This window comes from Pelodiscus sinensis, chromosome 1 (genome assembly GCF_052426305.1).
Source record: "Pelodiscus sinensis isolate ZL-2025 chromosome 1, ASM5242630v1, whole genome shotgun sequence".
In the NCBI taxonomy this organism is placed as follows: Eukaryota; Metazoa; Chordata; order Testudines; family Trionychidae; genus Pelodiscus; species Pelodiscus sinensis.
The window spans coordinates 205,770,612-205,787,457 of record NC_143052.1 but is presented as its reverse complement, the minus strand read 5'-3'; the positions used below and the strand labels follow the sequence as shown (position 1 = coordinate 205,787,457).

General features: G+C 43.4%; 1 protein-coding gene across 13 annotated transcripts in view; it reads right to left on the bottom strand.

The window, feature by feature from the left end:
• DMD (dystrophin) overlaps positions 1 to 16,846 on the bottom strand; it is a 2,135,104-nt gene that overhangs the window by 195,203 nt on the left and 1,923,055 nt on the right. For all 13 annotated transcript variants that reach the window (XM_075916549.2, XM_089775838.1, XM_075916586.2 and 10 more), the window contains one exon: positions 8,612 to 8,672. In XM_075916549.2, the coding sequence (XP_075772664.2) occupies positions 8,612 to 8,672 (61 nt within the window). The remainder of the gene's footprint in view (positions 1 to 8,611; positions 8,673 to 16,846) is intronic.

Sequence of the window (16,846 nt, the reverse complement as noted above, 5' to 3'; positions counted from 1 at the left end):
TACTTACAGACTATGAAGAGTATTTTCTTCGAGTCCCCTTCAATAGCTGGAGAGAAACTACCCAGGACAAAGGAGGGAAAAACACAAAATTCCTTTGTCCCAGTTTGAAATTCCTTGCTACGTTTCCTTGGCTGACTGCCACCTGGTTTAGGTAAGGGACATAGTTAACCCCTTAGTCCCCAGGAAGCTGGCTAACCCTCATGATCATGACAAACACGAAGCACTCTAGTTCACCCATCTTACTGTTTAGACTTCTAGCATCTGCGTATTTTTTTTCAAATTTTTATTTGAAAACTAAAATTTGCACTTTAAATTTTTTTTCAATATTTATCAGAGTCTTTTTCATTTGATTGTTTCTGATCTGAACTTACCCATGCTTTATCATCATCCATCCTCTCCTGCTGAGTAGAGCATAGAGAATTCCTGTTGATAGACCCTGCCCTAAAAGACATCTCTGTCCGATCCATGTGCTCCTCTGCACACGTCAGCTTTCCCCTAGCACTTAGTTTGAAAACTGCTCTATGACATTTTTAATGTTAAATGCCAGCAATCTGGTTCCATTTTTATTTAGGTGGATCCCATCCTTCCTGTATAGGCTTCCCCTTCCCCCATATCAATATCAATGTCTTGCATTTATAAAAAGGGAGGAAGGATATCATGAGATTGCTCTGTGTGAAACCTTTATATGGAGTAAGATTGATTTATCTAGGGTTTTGATTCCACTGGAGCTGTGCACCTGAGTTCTGTGTCAAGTCCCCGTTACTGAGCCTTCCCAGAGGTGAGCTGTTCTAAGTGTCTTTGTTACTTTGCTGTGGGCTGTGACCACAACTCTGTGCCTGGCTGGAGGGGTACAGAGTTTCTGGCTCAGGAGGACAGAGTAGTGGGTTGCCCCAAAGGCAGATAGGAGGGCTCAGTGATATGATCAGCCCATCAGGTGACAGTCTCAAGGGGATCCCTATGATCCAACCTCTCACAACAATATCCACCAGGCGTCACCGTAGTTCTTCAGAAACAGCTGTGGAGCAGCCTGCCTACCAATTCAATCTGTGATTTAAGATGTAGTACGTGAGTGTACCGTTTATATTTCCCCTGCATTACTGGAGTTGTGCACAGGAATAAAGATTTAACCCTAAATGATCACATGGAAGTATTTGGTGCAGTATGCTCTCCTCGATCTCTGATAACTTTGAGCTAAAAATAAGGAGAAATTAATGTGAAAATGTATATTACTACTACCACTAAGAAAATGAACTTAAAACCAGCAAATCATTCATTAACTATGGAAAGCAAATTAATATTGTAGAATATTGAAGTTTATCATTATGCATATACAGCCCATGTGACTGTATTTTCTTCTATCTTTGGATGTAAAAAATGTTCATTTGTGGCATTAATAGTTAAAGAAAAGAGTAACATGAATTTAACCTTATCTCCTCAATATGCCCTTACCTCCTTTTTCTCTTTATATTCTGTTTTTAAAATTTAAGATGTTTTTAGCTGCACTAAATTCATGTGAATGCTTACATATGTTCCAATAGCCTTAGAAGAACAGAATGCCAAAACTGGAGGGGACATCAAGAGGTCATCAAGTTCAGTCCCCTGCCATCACAGAAGGACAAAGCTCCAACTAGATCATCCCTGTTAGATGTTGATCCAACCTGCTCTAAAATATCTCCAATGATGAAGATTCCACAATCTCCCTAGGCAATTTATTTCAGTATTTAACCACCCTGACGGTTAGGAAGTTTTTCCTAATGTCCAGTGTAAATGTCCTTCCTACAATTAAAACTCATTGTTTCTTGTCCTATAATCAGACATAAAGGAGAATAATTTTTCTCTTTCCTCCTTGTAACACCCTTTTAGTTACCTGAAGACTGCTATCATGTCCCCTCTTAGGCTGTGTCTAGACTGCAGGCTTCTTTCGAAAGAGGCTCTTTCGAAAGCATCTTTCGAAAGAGCCTCTTTCGAAAGATCACGTCTAGACAGCAGGCGGATCTTTCGATAGAGGAAATCCGCTTTTTCGAAAGAGAGCACCCAGTGAGTCTGGATGCTCTCTTTCGAAGACGGCCTCTTTACATTGAAGAACGCCTTTCTTCGAAAGAGGAACTTTCGAAGGAAGGCGTTCTTCCTCGTGAAACGAGGTTTACCGCCATCGAAAGAAAAGCCACGTTCTTTCAAAATAATTTCGAAAGAACGCGGCTTGAGTCTGGACGCAGGGGAAGTTCTTTCGAAAAAAGGGTACTTTTTTCGAAAGAACCCCTGAGTGTGGACACGGCCTTAGTCTTCTCTTTTCCAAACTAAACAAACCCAATTCTTTCAGCCTTCCTTCATAGGTCATGTTCTGTAGACCTTTAATCATTCTTGTTGCTCTTCTTTGCAACTTCTCTAATTTGTCCACATCTTTCCTGAAATGTGGTGTCCTAAACTGCACACAATACTCCAGTTGAGGTCCAATCAGCACAGAGTATAGTGGAAGAATTACTTCTCATGTCTTGCCCACAGCACTCCTGTTAATGCTTCCCAGAATATTTGCTTCCCCTCCCCCCTCAAAGAGTCACTCTGACTCATATTTAACTTGTGGTCCACTATGACCCCTGGAGCCCTTTCTGCAGTATTTCTTCCTAGACAGTCACTCCGCATTCTGTATGCGTGAAACTGATTTTCCTGGAGCCCTTTCTGCAGTATTTCTTCCTAGACAGTCACTCCGCATTCTGTATGTGTGAAACTGATTTTCCTCCCTAAGTGGAGTACTTTGCATTTGTCCATATTGAACATCATACTCTTTATCTCAGACCACTTCTCCAGTTTGTCCAGATCATTTTGAATCATGACCCTATCCTCCAAAGAATTTGCAATTTCTCCTAGCTTGGTTCCATCCACAAATTTTCCATTATCTAAATTTTCCATTATCTGTGCCATTATCTAAATCATTGATGAAGATATTGAACAGAACCAGTCCCAAAACTAATCTCTGTGGAACCCCACTTGTTATGCCCTTCAGCATGACTTTGAACCATTGATAGCTACTTTTTGAGAGTGGTTATTCAACTTGTTACGCACTCACCTTATAGGAGCCCCATCTGCACTGTATTTCCCTAGTTTATTGATAAGACAGTCATGAAAGACTGTCAAATGCTTTACTGAAGTCTAGGTATAGCACATCTACCACTTCCCTCTTATCTACAACACTTGATACCCTATCAAAGAAGGTTATCAGATTGGTCTGATGTTATTTGTTCTTTACAAATCCATGCTGATTGTTACTTATTACCTTATCTTCCTGATATTTTCAGATGAATTCCTTAATTATTTGCTCCATTATTTTTCCTGGCATGGAAGTTAAGCTAACCGGTCTGTAGTTTCCTGGGTTGTTCCTATTTCCCTTTTTATTGATGGGCACTATATTTGACCTTTTCCAGTATTTTGGAATCTCTCCCGACTTTCATGACTTTTCAAAGATGATAACTAATAGCTCAGATACTTCCTCAATCAGCTCCTTGAGTATTCTAGGATGCATTTAATTAGGTTCTAGTGAACTGAAGGCATCTAACTTTTCTAAATAATTTTTAACTTGTTCTTTTCCTATTTTGTCTTCTGAACATACCCCATTCACTATGGCATTCACTATGTTAGATGTCCAATTCCCACCATATTTCTTGGTGAAAACTGATAAATTGTTAGGCACTTCTCCATTTTCACGTTTTCTGTTATTTTTCTTCCCTTTTTATTGAGCTATCCCTGTCTTTGGTTTTCCTCTTGTTTTTAATATATTTGTAGAATATTCTCTTTTTACTCTTTATATCTCTAGCTAGCTTGAGCTCATTTTATGCTTTCTAATTTTTGGCTCTACATCCATTTGTTTATATTCATCCTTTGTATTTTGAATAGTTTCCACTTTTTATAGAACTCCTTTTCAATTTTTAGATCATTCAAGATCATCTGGTAAAACCAGGGTATCTCTTGCCATACTTCTTTCCTGGCAAAAAGTTTACGCGGTGAATTAGTGCACTCTTGTGCCATTAAAAATGTCTCTTTAAAAAATTGCCAGCTATCTTCAATTGTTTTTATTGCTTCTCATAGAACCTACCAGCTCCCTGAGTTTACTAAAATCTGCCTTCTTGAAATCCATTGGCTTTATTTTGCTGTTCTCCCTTCTACCATTCCTTAGAATCATGAACTCTGTCTTTTCATGACCACTTTCACCCAAGCTGCCTCACACTCTGAAACTGTCAACTAGTTCCTCCCTATTTGTTAAAATCAAATCTAGAATTGCCTCCCCTCTAGTAGCTTTCTCCGCCTTCTGAAATAAAAAATTGCCTCCAATATACTCCAAGAACTTGTTTGATAATCTTCTGGTTTTGTTTTTATTCATTATTTGTATTTCTTATATTTAGTAATCACTTTTTTCTCATTAAAAGTTAAAGTAAGAGATTATTTGGGCAGCAAGTTTAAAACAAATAAAATGAAGTTCTTCTTCACACAGTGCACAGGATTGGTGTCCTTAGCCTCTGTTTGTCAGAGGGTGGAGATGGATGGCAGGAGAGAGATAGCTTGATCATTACCTGTTCGGTTCACTCCCTCTAGGGCACCTGGCATTGGCCACTGTCAGCAGACAGGATACTGGGCTGGATGAACCTTTGATGAACCTTTGATCTGGTCCAGCATGGATCTTATGTTCTTATTAAAAGAAAACCTTAAAACATTTTTAACGTGTCACTGTGTCTGAATTATCTGATGCCTCTCTCAGTCACCAGACCTTTCCTGTATACTATATGAACACATTTCTTCTGGAAGCAGTGCTTCCTGTTATCAATGACATTCATTCCCACAGCTGCATTTCTGCAGAAAGACCCAGCAGGTACACTAAGCCATTTTTGATTTTGCTATCAGAGCCCATTGATCTGCCCAGGCAGATCAATTGCAGGGTCAGGGACTTAGACAACAGGCCTGGCAAAACAAATGTAGACCTTTAATACCTGCATTAACCATAGGAAAAAATGGGATTAATTGTAAATTATACAGCATAAGAGAAGATGTGATCTCTGGAATAAGGTTTTCATAGTAACTTTTTTGGTTAACAAGAAGAACAGGAAGGGTATCAGCATAACGAAAAAAAGGCTGATGATAGAAAAAAAGGGGGTTGGATGAAGTGCAGTTTAGAAAGATCTCATACAGCAAAGTACAGATATGCTTCCCTCCCTGCCCCCCGGATAGCCCATCATGCAGCCAGATTTTCAGTGGATAGTGAGTAGGAACATCCATTTGCTACTTTAGAATCTAAGATATCTTTGATACCCTGGAATACAGAAATATGATTTTTCAACTCATTAGGGAAGCCAGCAAGGTGAGCGTTAACTGTTGGCTCAGTTTGGCCCATCCATATGGGACTAACCACATAAAAAAGGTGAAAGAAATCCTAACAGAATGCAGCAGCTGGTAAAAGGCCATTATATTGCAATTTTCATGAGGTTGACAGTAGGCCAAGACACTACAAAATGGTATAGAGTAGGAAAAGCAGTTGTAACAGGTTGTACATTGTTGGTGATTATATTTTCAGTAGCAATGAAAGCTGTACTGAAATAAGGTAAAAGAGATGCTGGCAAGAATAATGCCCCAGGGAGAGGAAATATTTTAAAAATTTACAGTACTTCAGGAACTTTAGTGGTGGCTGACTGCTACAGGCTGATCAGTTGTATAAAAATGAAGTTTTAACAATCAAAAAAATCAAAGGTCTTGGAGTGACCTAAAACCACAAAGTGTGGAATGTTAAAGCTAAGGATTTATGATTAAGTATTGCCTCTTTTGTGGACTCATCAAATGTTGTGACACTCAAAATGTGAAACTGATGAGTTAAAACAGCTAAATATTAAGAGGGAATTTGATAAAACACAAAACCAGTAACATATGCAGAAAATTCAGTTAGCAAAGGATGCTCTCATGAGTATTCTTTGTTAAAAGTGGAAAGGAAAATTACATAAACATTAAGAAAAGGGCCAGGCATGATACTTACCTTTTGCTACACCTTTATGCCACCTCTTGTAACAAAGATAAGCAAGAAAGTAATAATTCAAAGGATAAAAAAGGAATGGTCAAAAAAGCATTGTTTACAGGTCTCAAAGGTTAAGAACAAGAGGCAGCTTTGCTATAACGACTGTGAAATGCTAAATGAGGGGAATGACGGAGAAATGGAAAGAGGAACATTTAAATCATTGGGGGTAGTTTGAAAGCTGGAGCATGGAACAGATTGAACAGGGAAGTCACTAGAACTAATAAACACCTCAGATATCTGTCTTAGATTGCTAGGTCAGCTATAAGGTGCTCCTGTACAATATGCCACAGAATTTAAGTTTTCATTATGGAAGTTATGTTACTAGCCTTTATGGTTCTGAAGAGAACCTTCTCTGGGTAAACGAAATGGAGTATGATTTTCCTGAGTCTGTGAATGGTCTAAAACAATAGATGTAATATGGCACTGACTTAGAAAATTAAGAAGGGCAAAATAAAATGTTTATTTTACTGCTGACCATTTTAGCATTAATATTCAGCTAGAGCAGCAGTTCTCTAACTGTGGGTTGGGACCCCAAACTAAGTTGCCATCCCTTTTTAATGAAGTCACCAGGGCTGGCATTAAACTTGCCGGGGTCTAGGGTTGGAGCCATACTGTCCAGGGCTGATACAAAGCCCAAGGACTCCAGTGCTGGGCTGTGGGGCTCAGGTTACAGCCTTCTCTTCACCTGGGGCTGAAGCCCTTGGCTTTGTTCCTCCCCCCCTCACATGGGGCATTAGGGCTTGACTGGACTCAGACTTCAGTCCCTCCTCCAGGGGTCATATTGTTTTTTTCGTTGTCAGGAGGGGACTGTGGTGCAATGAAATTTGAGAAGCCTAAAGCCAGCATGTACATCTACTGCTGTTGGAAGCAATGGCAGTCTGGCAGATATAGTGACTGAGGGATGCTGTTGGCTCTTGGCTGCCATGAAGAATTGCTATGGTGAGATATTAGGTGCTCCAACCAAAAGCCCAGGCACTTCAAGAGAGAAGGAAAAGATGTATTCCTTTCCCAGTGCCTCAACTGTGACAGGAGTGCCAAAAGACCCCTACTCGTGTGTCAAAACGTCCAGATTTCCCCCATTCAATTTAATTGTTCCTAGTATAAATATCTGCAGCCAAATTATATTTTGGGCAGCAGCAAACTAACTTAATATAAAAATAAATAATACAGGTCGGACCTCCTGGTCCAGCACCCTCGGGACCTGAGCGATCCCGAACCATGGAGCTTGCTGTACCAGGGGAGGTCAAGACTCCCTACCCGGCTGTAGACTCTGCTTTCAGCTGGGGCTGCACCAGCCCTGGAGGTTGTGTCCTCTACCGTGCCAGCCCTAGACAGGGGCTGGATCCACTACCTCCAACCATGGCAGGGCTACGCCTCTCAAGGCACTGGCATGGGCTGTGTGGCTAGCTGCCAGCCCCCTGCCTCTAGCCCCAGCTGGGGCTGCACTTCCCACTGCCAGCTCAGCTCAGGGTGCACTTCTGAACCTGGCCAGGCAGGGCAGAGAGTCCCGGATTTTAGAGGTTCAACCTGTACTAGAGAATACTCTAGTTTTGACTGTTAGTCATTTTTACACTTAATTCAACACAATCTTAATTTTGAAGCTGCCACTGAAATTACCTTTTGCTACAAAATTCAGGACTGAAGTGCCATAGCAATCAGGTGGCCTTATTGAAGAATTTAGGTTCTGTCTGCTGCAGAAGGCATTCATTATTGTAATAACAGATGGTGCAGTATAACACGGATCACAGTAACCCCAATACAGACACTTAAGGTTTAGTCATTTACACTGCAGGCTCTGTTAACACAGAAACTTCATCCTAGGCACTGCAGCATTTTTTAGGTTACAGTGAAGAAACAGCTCATAGCTCATGTTAGCAACATGGAGAAACAAGAGCATGAAGGAATAATTTATTCCCTTTTATTTTTGTGGTGTAGTAGACTAACCCCAGGCATGAAAAAGTTAGCTCCTCCTGGGTTTTTAAAGTTTCCTCTTAGTTTGTTATCCTGTGTCTATTTTTAATATTTAATTTTCCCTTGTCCTTCAGCAATAGATTCTGCCAAATGACGTTGCTAAAAGGGTCAACAGAATAGTGGAGAATTTAGAGTTTTAAAAAGGTCAGTTAGAGGAAAGGACAGTGATGCCAAAACTGCAGAATTCTCAATTTCAACATCAAATCAATCACCAAAATTCTGATTAGCTTCTGGTAGTGCAAAACCTCCCTTTCTCACTGCTGATGGAGAAAGGAAGAGATCTAAAGGAATCAAATATGAACCATATGGTCTACAGCTTTACTAGAGTTAACAAGTGATTACTACAGTGACATGAAAGGCATTCTGCTTTATCACAACTCAACATACATCTGCAGGGTTTTTTAAAAGGATGCTTGCTCTCCAAAGCACCAGCATGTTTACATCATATTTTATTGCTCATTTCACAACTTTTGTCCTTTCCATTGAAACACCACAAGAATTGTTCAGGACAGATTAAAGAAATAATTAACTATCCACACACGTATGGTATGAGATTACTAAATTATCATAATCAATAGTATTTATACTTACTTGATATAGTAGGGCACTTTGTTTGGTGAGATTGCCCTCTCCCAGGGACCCTGGACAGAAGCTGTTAACAAATATAAATAAATATATATATAAATAAAATAAGAGAGACATGGAGGTCAAGTTCAAAGCAAACAGAAAAGACAACATTAATCTCTGGAATTACAATTTTACACTTGGCCACGCTGATATGGGTCTGTTTGCTCATTTACCCATGAAGGCAGGAAGGATTAACCTGCTGTTCTGAAATTTCTGACCTAATCTGAGTGAAATTGAACTCATTCAGCTGCAAAGATAAATGCAAAAACCTCTTTGACTACTAAACTTAAAGAACAGATAAGAAGCAGAACAAGCAGCCTCTGTGTCTTTCAGGTGAATCCTTTCACAGGCCACCTATTGGTAATGCTTTCTGCTGTTTCTTCTTTAATTTCAACTGTTCTCATCCTTATTGGAACAAAATTATACATTTGTTTACATTTTATGTCAAGTAAAGACATTTTGCTGCCCTTTATGATGATGTTCTCCTGTTTGCTTTAAATGGAAATCTATTTCATTTTTATTTCCTACATTATTAAATCTTCATGTGTTTTATTGTCTTTCAAAAATGGCAAGCAGTGTACAGGATAGCAGCATGATCACATCAAAAAGTGTTAAACCCAGCAGCAAATGGCACTATAGAATAGCAGTTTTCTCAGTCTAGACTGTCACAGTATTAAGTACCAACACCAACTTACAGGATAGTGAAAATAAGTTGGAGACGATGTTTTCTATAAAAAATAAATATGGGTAGTACATATTTTCAAATGATGGGAATTCATTATTAGATGGCTTGCTGATGGACTGAGCCCTAGGCTAAAAGCTCTTCTTTAACACTTAGTTGGTGATCTGTTCAAAGACTTCAGTCGGAAAAGTTTTGTTTTTTTTAATCTCTCTATTTCCATATCTTTTTTCTTTAGAATGAAAATGATATTATCAAATTGACAGTATGAGCTTTCTATGCAGATTTAAGATGTAAACTTAACAAAATTATTGTTGCTGGGACTTAACTACAAGGTGGTGATTTTGTTCAGTACTTCACACCTTTCTTGTGTATCATACTGCTAATGTAGTAAATTATTTTCTATATATTAATGGAATGAGCCACCCAACAACCATATAAAACCTGCTTAAATTTGAGGAGAAAAAACAAATATCCAACCACATACCTCTATTTGTCATCTACAGCCCCACATTGGAATCCATGTTTGCTTTCAATGGAAATCTATTTGGTATTGATAACTCATGCAAGATGGGGACTTCATCCTGGCCATCTTTCCTGTACCCACTCCTCTGGTCTTCAAGCAACACTCAGATTTGATAAGTTCAATATCAGAAGCCAGCTTCCCTCAGACCAACCAAAGTGGTACCAGACAGTGTTCCCTCTAAGCTGGGTGGCAGCCCAGCTTAACAGGTGATTAATCAGCCCTACCCAGTCAGTCAGCTCCCTGTACTGACTCTTGAGCCTCTGACTGGGTGGGGCTGATTAATCACCTGTGAAGCTGTGCTGCCACACAGCTTAGAGGGAACACTGGTACCAGACCCTGACATAACAACAGATGCAAAGCTTGCAGACCTATTTCCCCTGCTTTGATGATCAGTACTGTCTGAAAACACCTTTCAAGATCCATGGATCGTACAGATGCCTATCAAAACACACAGTGTACCTCATTTGATGTACTAAAGGCCCCAATAACAACTTCAGGTGACACCAGACAATCACAATGTCTGAGGAACTCACCCAGAAAAATGGTAAAAGACAAAAACACCATATAACTGGCTGGTGAACCCTTTTCACAAAGCAATCACAATATATCTGACATCTTAGTACTCATCCTCACAAGAAACCTGCACAAAACCTTCTAGAAATAAGACCGGGAGCCAAAATTCATAACTTTGCTAGACTCTAAACATTACAGTCTTAATAAAGACACTGTATTAAAGGCTTAGTACAACAATGTGTGAAGCATTATCCCTTCCTACTTTCCCTACCCTTTTTTAGTGCTGTGACTAGGCCACTTCACAACCATCTCTTACACCATGTGCTAACCAACTGGTATGTAACCCTAATACTCTGTCTACCTTGTAATTAGACACCTGGAGCCGGCCCATGCCAACTGACTTGGGAGAACAGGGCTCAAGTCTAAGGGACCATTTAGCTACATTGTAGATGTTCTAGCTTGAGCTCTGGAACACTTGTACCTGACAGAGTCCTAGTGCCCAGGCTCCAGTCTAAGTCCAAACATTTGCATCCCAGTTACGTAGCCCCTTAGCCTGAGTGCCATGAGCCAGAGCCAACTGTGGGTTTGCAGGGTAGACATATCCTATGTACCTGGCTCAGGCCTGAAGAGGAGCTCTCTGCAGCTCAAAAAGTTTGTCTCTATCACCAACAGAAATTGGTCCAGGAAAGTTGCATGGCAAACAATATCAGGAAGAAAAATCAGATGTCAGGATAGCCTGGGAGATAAATGGAAACACTTATAACAGTGTAAAAAGGAAAATAATATGGAACCAAAAGGAGACATGAGCTAGAGCAGATGACCAAGAGTTTAAAGATAGTTTTGGATAAATATGAGAAACCAGTACAGAGACTCAACAAAGGTGATGATGAAGCTGGAATGGTAAAGAGGAGGAGTCTGGCTGCAGATGGATTGGAGAGTGACAGAAAAGCAGGATAATGGAAAAGGGCAGCTTCATCAATACAATCCTTTCTGGTGCCAAAAGCCTTAGCATCTGTAGTAAAATTATGGACACATACAGATGAAGAAAAGCTTCAGGGCCTTTTTGCCTACTTTATGTACTCGAACAGTTTGGCCAATTACTTACATACACTCTCTCTCTCTCTCTCTCATCCAGTGCTAGTGGGGGTGGAGTAGTAGCTAGATGTAGTATTGCAAATGAAAAACTGAGCTGAATACAGAATGGTGAGGATAAAAAGAAATAATGAAGAGCTGCTTTATTTCCCTGAGTCCTGTGCCCCCTGCACGCTGAAAGCCAGATTCTTGCCATTTTTGCCAGTGTTGAGACTCACATGAAATAGCATTTTGCTGCAGAAGCAATCCCATTGATTTCAAGAAGTAAATACTCAATGGAGTCAGGGATGCAGAATGTGACCCTCAATTGGGTCTGGCAGAAAACAGCACATGGTCATATACAAAAACTCTATCATAATGCGTTTATTGAAAGGAATAGACTGTACATCGAGCATATATGTTATATAGGTCAGACCTCCCTGGTCTGGCACCCTCAGGATCTGACTGGTCCTGGATGAGGGATTTTGCTGGCCCATGGGGTGGTCATTTCAGCCCTCTTGCTGCTGGCCTCACTCCCCATTATGTCCCGGACTGGGCTTGCTGGCTCCCCCTCACAACCTACCTGACCTGTGTCTCTGATTTTCACTGCCCTGAGCCTTTGACTGGGTGGGGCTGATTAATCACCTGTGAAGCTGTGCTGCTGCACAGCTTAGAGGGAGCACTGGTGCTCATGTCTGGCTGCTCAAACTCTCTGGGTAGAGGCTCTGCCTCAGCCCCTCCCACCCTGCCAGAAAAGTTTCTCCCTTGTTCTCGCACAAGTTATAGAGCACATAACAGGCTAACACCACGAAGAGGATGTTGTGTTCTCTGAGGTCCAAGCGGGTCAGAAGACTCCTAAACCTCCCCTTTAAATGTCCAAAGGCCCATTCCACTACCATTCTGCAGCTGCTCAGCCGGTTATTGAACTCCAGCCTGCTGGGATCCAAGCTGCCTGTTTAGGGCTTCATGAGCCAGGGGAGCAAGGTATAAGTTGGGTCTCCCAGGATGACAATGGACATTACTACATCTTCGACTCTGATTGTCCAGTCAGGGACAAAGTGCCAGTGTGCATCTTTTGGAAAAGGAAGGAGTTCCAAAAGACGCGTGCATCATGCGCTTTTCCCAACCATCCCACATTGATGTTGGTGAAGTGGTCCTTTAGATCGACGAGTGCCTGCAGCACCATACAGAAGTACCCCTTCCAGTTGATATACTCCAGGGCATGGAGGTCAGGGGCCATGATGCAGATGTGTGTTCTGTCTAGGGCCCCACTGCAGTTAGGTAAACCCATGGCGGCAAAGCCATCCACTATCTTATTGTCCACATTCCCCAGAGTCACCACACTCCAAAGCATAAGTATATAAGGGTATGTCTACACTACAGCACTAATTCGAACTAACTTAATTCGAATTACAGGCAGTCCCCGGGTTACGTACAAGATAGAGACTGTAGGTTTGTTCTTAAGTTGAATCTGTATGTAAGTCGGAACTGGAATCCAGATTCAGCCGCTGCTGAAACTGACCAGCGGCTGACTACAGGAAGCCCGAGGCAGAGTTGCTCTGCCCTGGGCTTCCTGGAATCAGCCGCTGATCAGTTTCAACAGCGGCTGAATTTGGACGCCTGGGACAGAGCAGCTGGGGCGCTGCCGGGTAGGTCCACGCAGCGCCACACCTCAGCACTGTGGGGACCAACCCGGCAGCACCCCAGCTGCTCTACCCCAGGTGTCCCCAAGTCAGCCACTGCTGAAACTGATCAGTGGCTGATTCCAGGAAGCCCGGGGCAGAGCAAGTCTGCTTCGGGCTTCCTGTAGTCAGCCGCTGGTCAGTTTCAGCAGCGGCTGACTTGGGGACGCCTGGGGCAGAGCAGTTGGGGTGCTGCCGGGTTGGTCCAGTAGCGCCGAGGAGCGGCACTGCGGGACCAACCCGGCAGTGCCCCAGCTGCTCTACCCCAGGCGTCGGCGGCAAGAAAAGCCTGGTCTGCTGGGGGCGGGGGCGCGCTAGCTGCACCCCCCCCAGCAGACCAGGGAGACGCGGGTGGCGGGACCGCTGAGACGCACCGCGGTCCCGCCCGCATCCTCCGCGGCTTTGCTCCGCGTCTCCCTGGTCTGCTGGGGGGGCCCCCCCAGCAGACCAGGGAGACGCGGAGCAGCTTTTCTCACCCCGGAGGACGCGGGCGGCGGGACCGCGGTGAATCTGGGTGTCCCGCCGCTCGAGTCCTCAGGGGCGAGAAAAGCCCTGTTCGTAACTGCGGATCCGACATAAGTCGGATCCACGTAACTCAGGGACTGCCTGTAGTTAATTCAAACTAAGCTAATTTGAACTAGTGCATCTAGACCTAAAAGCTATTTCGAATTAGCATTTTGCTAATTCGAACTAGCATGTCCACACTGAGTGGACCCTGAACTGAGGTTAAGGCTGGCCAGAAGCAGTGCTGGCAGGGCATCAGATTAGGACTTAGAGCATGAAGCTGCTGTCTCAGGCTAGCCGAGGGCTGTGCTTAAAGGGACCCGACCCCCACTCCGGACAGCCAGTTCTCAGGGGTTCCCTGCTCGCTTGTCTAACTTGATGAGGGACAGCAAAGGAGTCCTTGCTTGGAGTGCCCGGAATGCCCACAATCGGCACATCACAGCACTCAGCCATCAGCCCGGCTGCACTTACCGCAGGCTGTCATCTGGGCGGGGGGGAGTCAATCAGGGGGCTGCAGGAGAGCTTCCACCCCGAGGAGCCCACAGAGCCACCCCAGTCCTCCCCATCGGGGGCTCGTACCCCATTCCTCCCTCAGCTCCTTCCACTTACCCCTCCCTAGCCCCCTTCCTGATGTACAAAATAAAGGACACGTGTGTACAAAAATAGAAACTCTCTTTATTGAACAAAACTCGGGGAGACTGGGAAAAGGAGGTGGGAGAGGGGAGGAGGAAACCTGGGAGGAAGGAGCTGGAAGGGGGAAGCCAGGGGAAGGAGGAGGAGGGGAAGTATAAATCTAGGGTACGCCATATCTTCAGTACTGTGTACAGATGTGATCTCCTCACCCCAGAAAAGATATTTTGGCCTTGGAAAAGGTTCAGAAAAAGGCAACTAAAATGATCAGGGGTTTGGAACAGGTCCCATATGAAGAGAGGCTAAAGAGACTGGGACTTTTCAGCTTAGAAAAGAGGAGACTGAGGGGGGATATGATAGAGGTATATAAAAGCATGAGTGGTGTGGAGAGGGTGCATAAAGAAAAGTTCTTCATTAGTTCCCATAATAGAAGGACTAGAGGACACCAAATGAAATGAATGGGTAGCAGGCTTCAAACTAATAACAGAAAGTTCTTCTTCACAAAGCAAATAGTCAACCTGTGGAACTCCTTGCTGCAGGAGGCTGTGAAGGCTAAAACTAGAACAGAGTTTAAAGAGAAGTTAGATACATTTATGGAGGTTGGGTCCATGGAGTGGTATTAGCCAGGGGGTAGAAATGGTGTCCCTGGCCTCTGTTTGTGGAAGGCTGGAGATGGATGGCACGAGACTAATGGCTTGGTCGTTGTCTTTGGTCCATCCCCTCCGGGGTAGCTGGTGTTGGCCGCTGTTGGCAGACAGGCTACTGGGCTAGATGGACCTTTGTTCTGACCCAGTACAGCCATTCTTATATTTTTATATTCTAAGCTCAGGACTCAGGGTCGGGGGTCTCACTGGACCACCCTGATTTTCATGCAAACCTGCCAGGCTGGCAGCTATCCTGCCCTAGACGGCCACTTTCCTGTGCCTAGTGTGGATGTCGTGGATGAGATCCATGATCTCCACACTAGACAGGCAGGCGCCCGCCTCTTGCGGCCCCGGGCAGGCTCCTGGGAGCCGCCAGCCTGGTCCTGGGAAGAGGCGGAGGGCTGGGTGGCAGCAGGTGGCTGGCTCGTGCCGTGCCAGGTGCAGGGTCTGCTGGCTGGGTGCTGGCAGGCTTGCACCTGGCACGGGCACCGTAGCCAGACCATGCCCCTTTAAGGGCTCCGGGGCCGGGAAGGGGCAAAAGAGTTTCCCTGGTGTTGGCCAGAGTGGCCACCAGGGAAAGCTGGGGAGGGCTAGCCTCCCACTAGTTCAAATTAAGTGGCTACACAGCCCTTAATTCGAACTACTTAATTCGAACTAGGCATTAATCCTCGTAGAATGAGGTTTACCTAGTTCGAATTAAGCGCTCTGCTAGTTCGAATTAGGTTCGAACTAGCGGTTTGTATGTGTAGCGCCTATTAAAGTTAATTCGAACTAACGTCTGTGTTCTAATTAACTTTGTAGTGTAGACATACCCTAAGAATGGCCGTATTGGGTGAGACCAAATGTACATCTAACCCAGTATCCTGTCTTCCAACAGTGACCAATGCCAGATGTCCCAGAGGGAGTGAACAGAACAGGGATGTGATGAACCTGCCGCTGCCATGCTTCGGAAAATGGACTTATGGACACGAATTTACCTAACTCAAAAGTGCTTTGGACAAATTGTTTCATGTAATTTATCAATCTTCACATCATAATCCACTGGCTCTGTTTATCTTATTTTGGTGTATGTATCATTCTTGTGTGTAAAATTAGACATATGGAGTGTGAAGTGCTTTATGGTTTTTAAATGTGTGAATGAAAGCCATCACAGGTGTTATCCTCAATGTCCTGATGACCAACTGTTAAACAATCTCTTTTGTCCTTTAAATCTTAGAAGTGGTTGGTCTGGGGAAGTCACATGTCCACCCCAATTGGCTAGGTGATTTCCCATGCAAAAAGGGAATCTTTCTAAACAATAGGAAAGTAGAAAGTCTTTTTGTCTTTTTGTTTGGCTGGTAGGGAACCAGAGACCCTAAGGAAAAAAAAGACTTCCTTGGTTTTAGAAGGTTTGGCTAGGAAATAAACAGTTTTAGGCTGTGTTTGTAGTAAGTTTGTAATAATTTTATACTAAAGTTTTAGTGTAGAAGTAGCTAAGCATTTTCTGTTATTTTGAATTTGTAATCTACTTTGGTCTGCCTGTTCTCACTTAGTAACACTTAAATCTTATTGCTTGCTAATCCCACTTCTATTTTCTATAAAACGCAGTGTAAATAATTATTATCTGGGGATGCAATCCATGTGCACTCTTCATTGTTAAAGGGGGCTTACCTAAATCATTCATTTGGGGTTTTGATCTCATTTTGAGATTAGTATCTGGGCCCCAAACTGTATTTTCCTCAGCCCTGAAGAGATTCAGTGTCTGCATTGCTTTTCAGGTAATAAGGGGACAGGGGCAGAGGGCAGGCTGATTCTCAGCTCTGTGCTTTGACTGGAGGAGACCAGGGAGGGCAGGGTGGTGAGAAGCTCCAGAGACCAAAAAGGAGGGTGGTAGATGGCTTGTCTGTACTCCGGAAATCACCCCCAAAGGGTCGTCTATGACCTCACCCCGTCACAAGGGAATCATCAAAT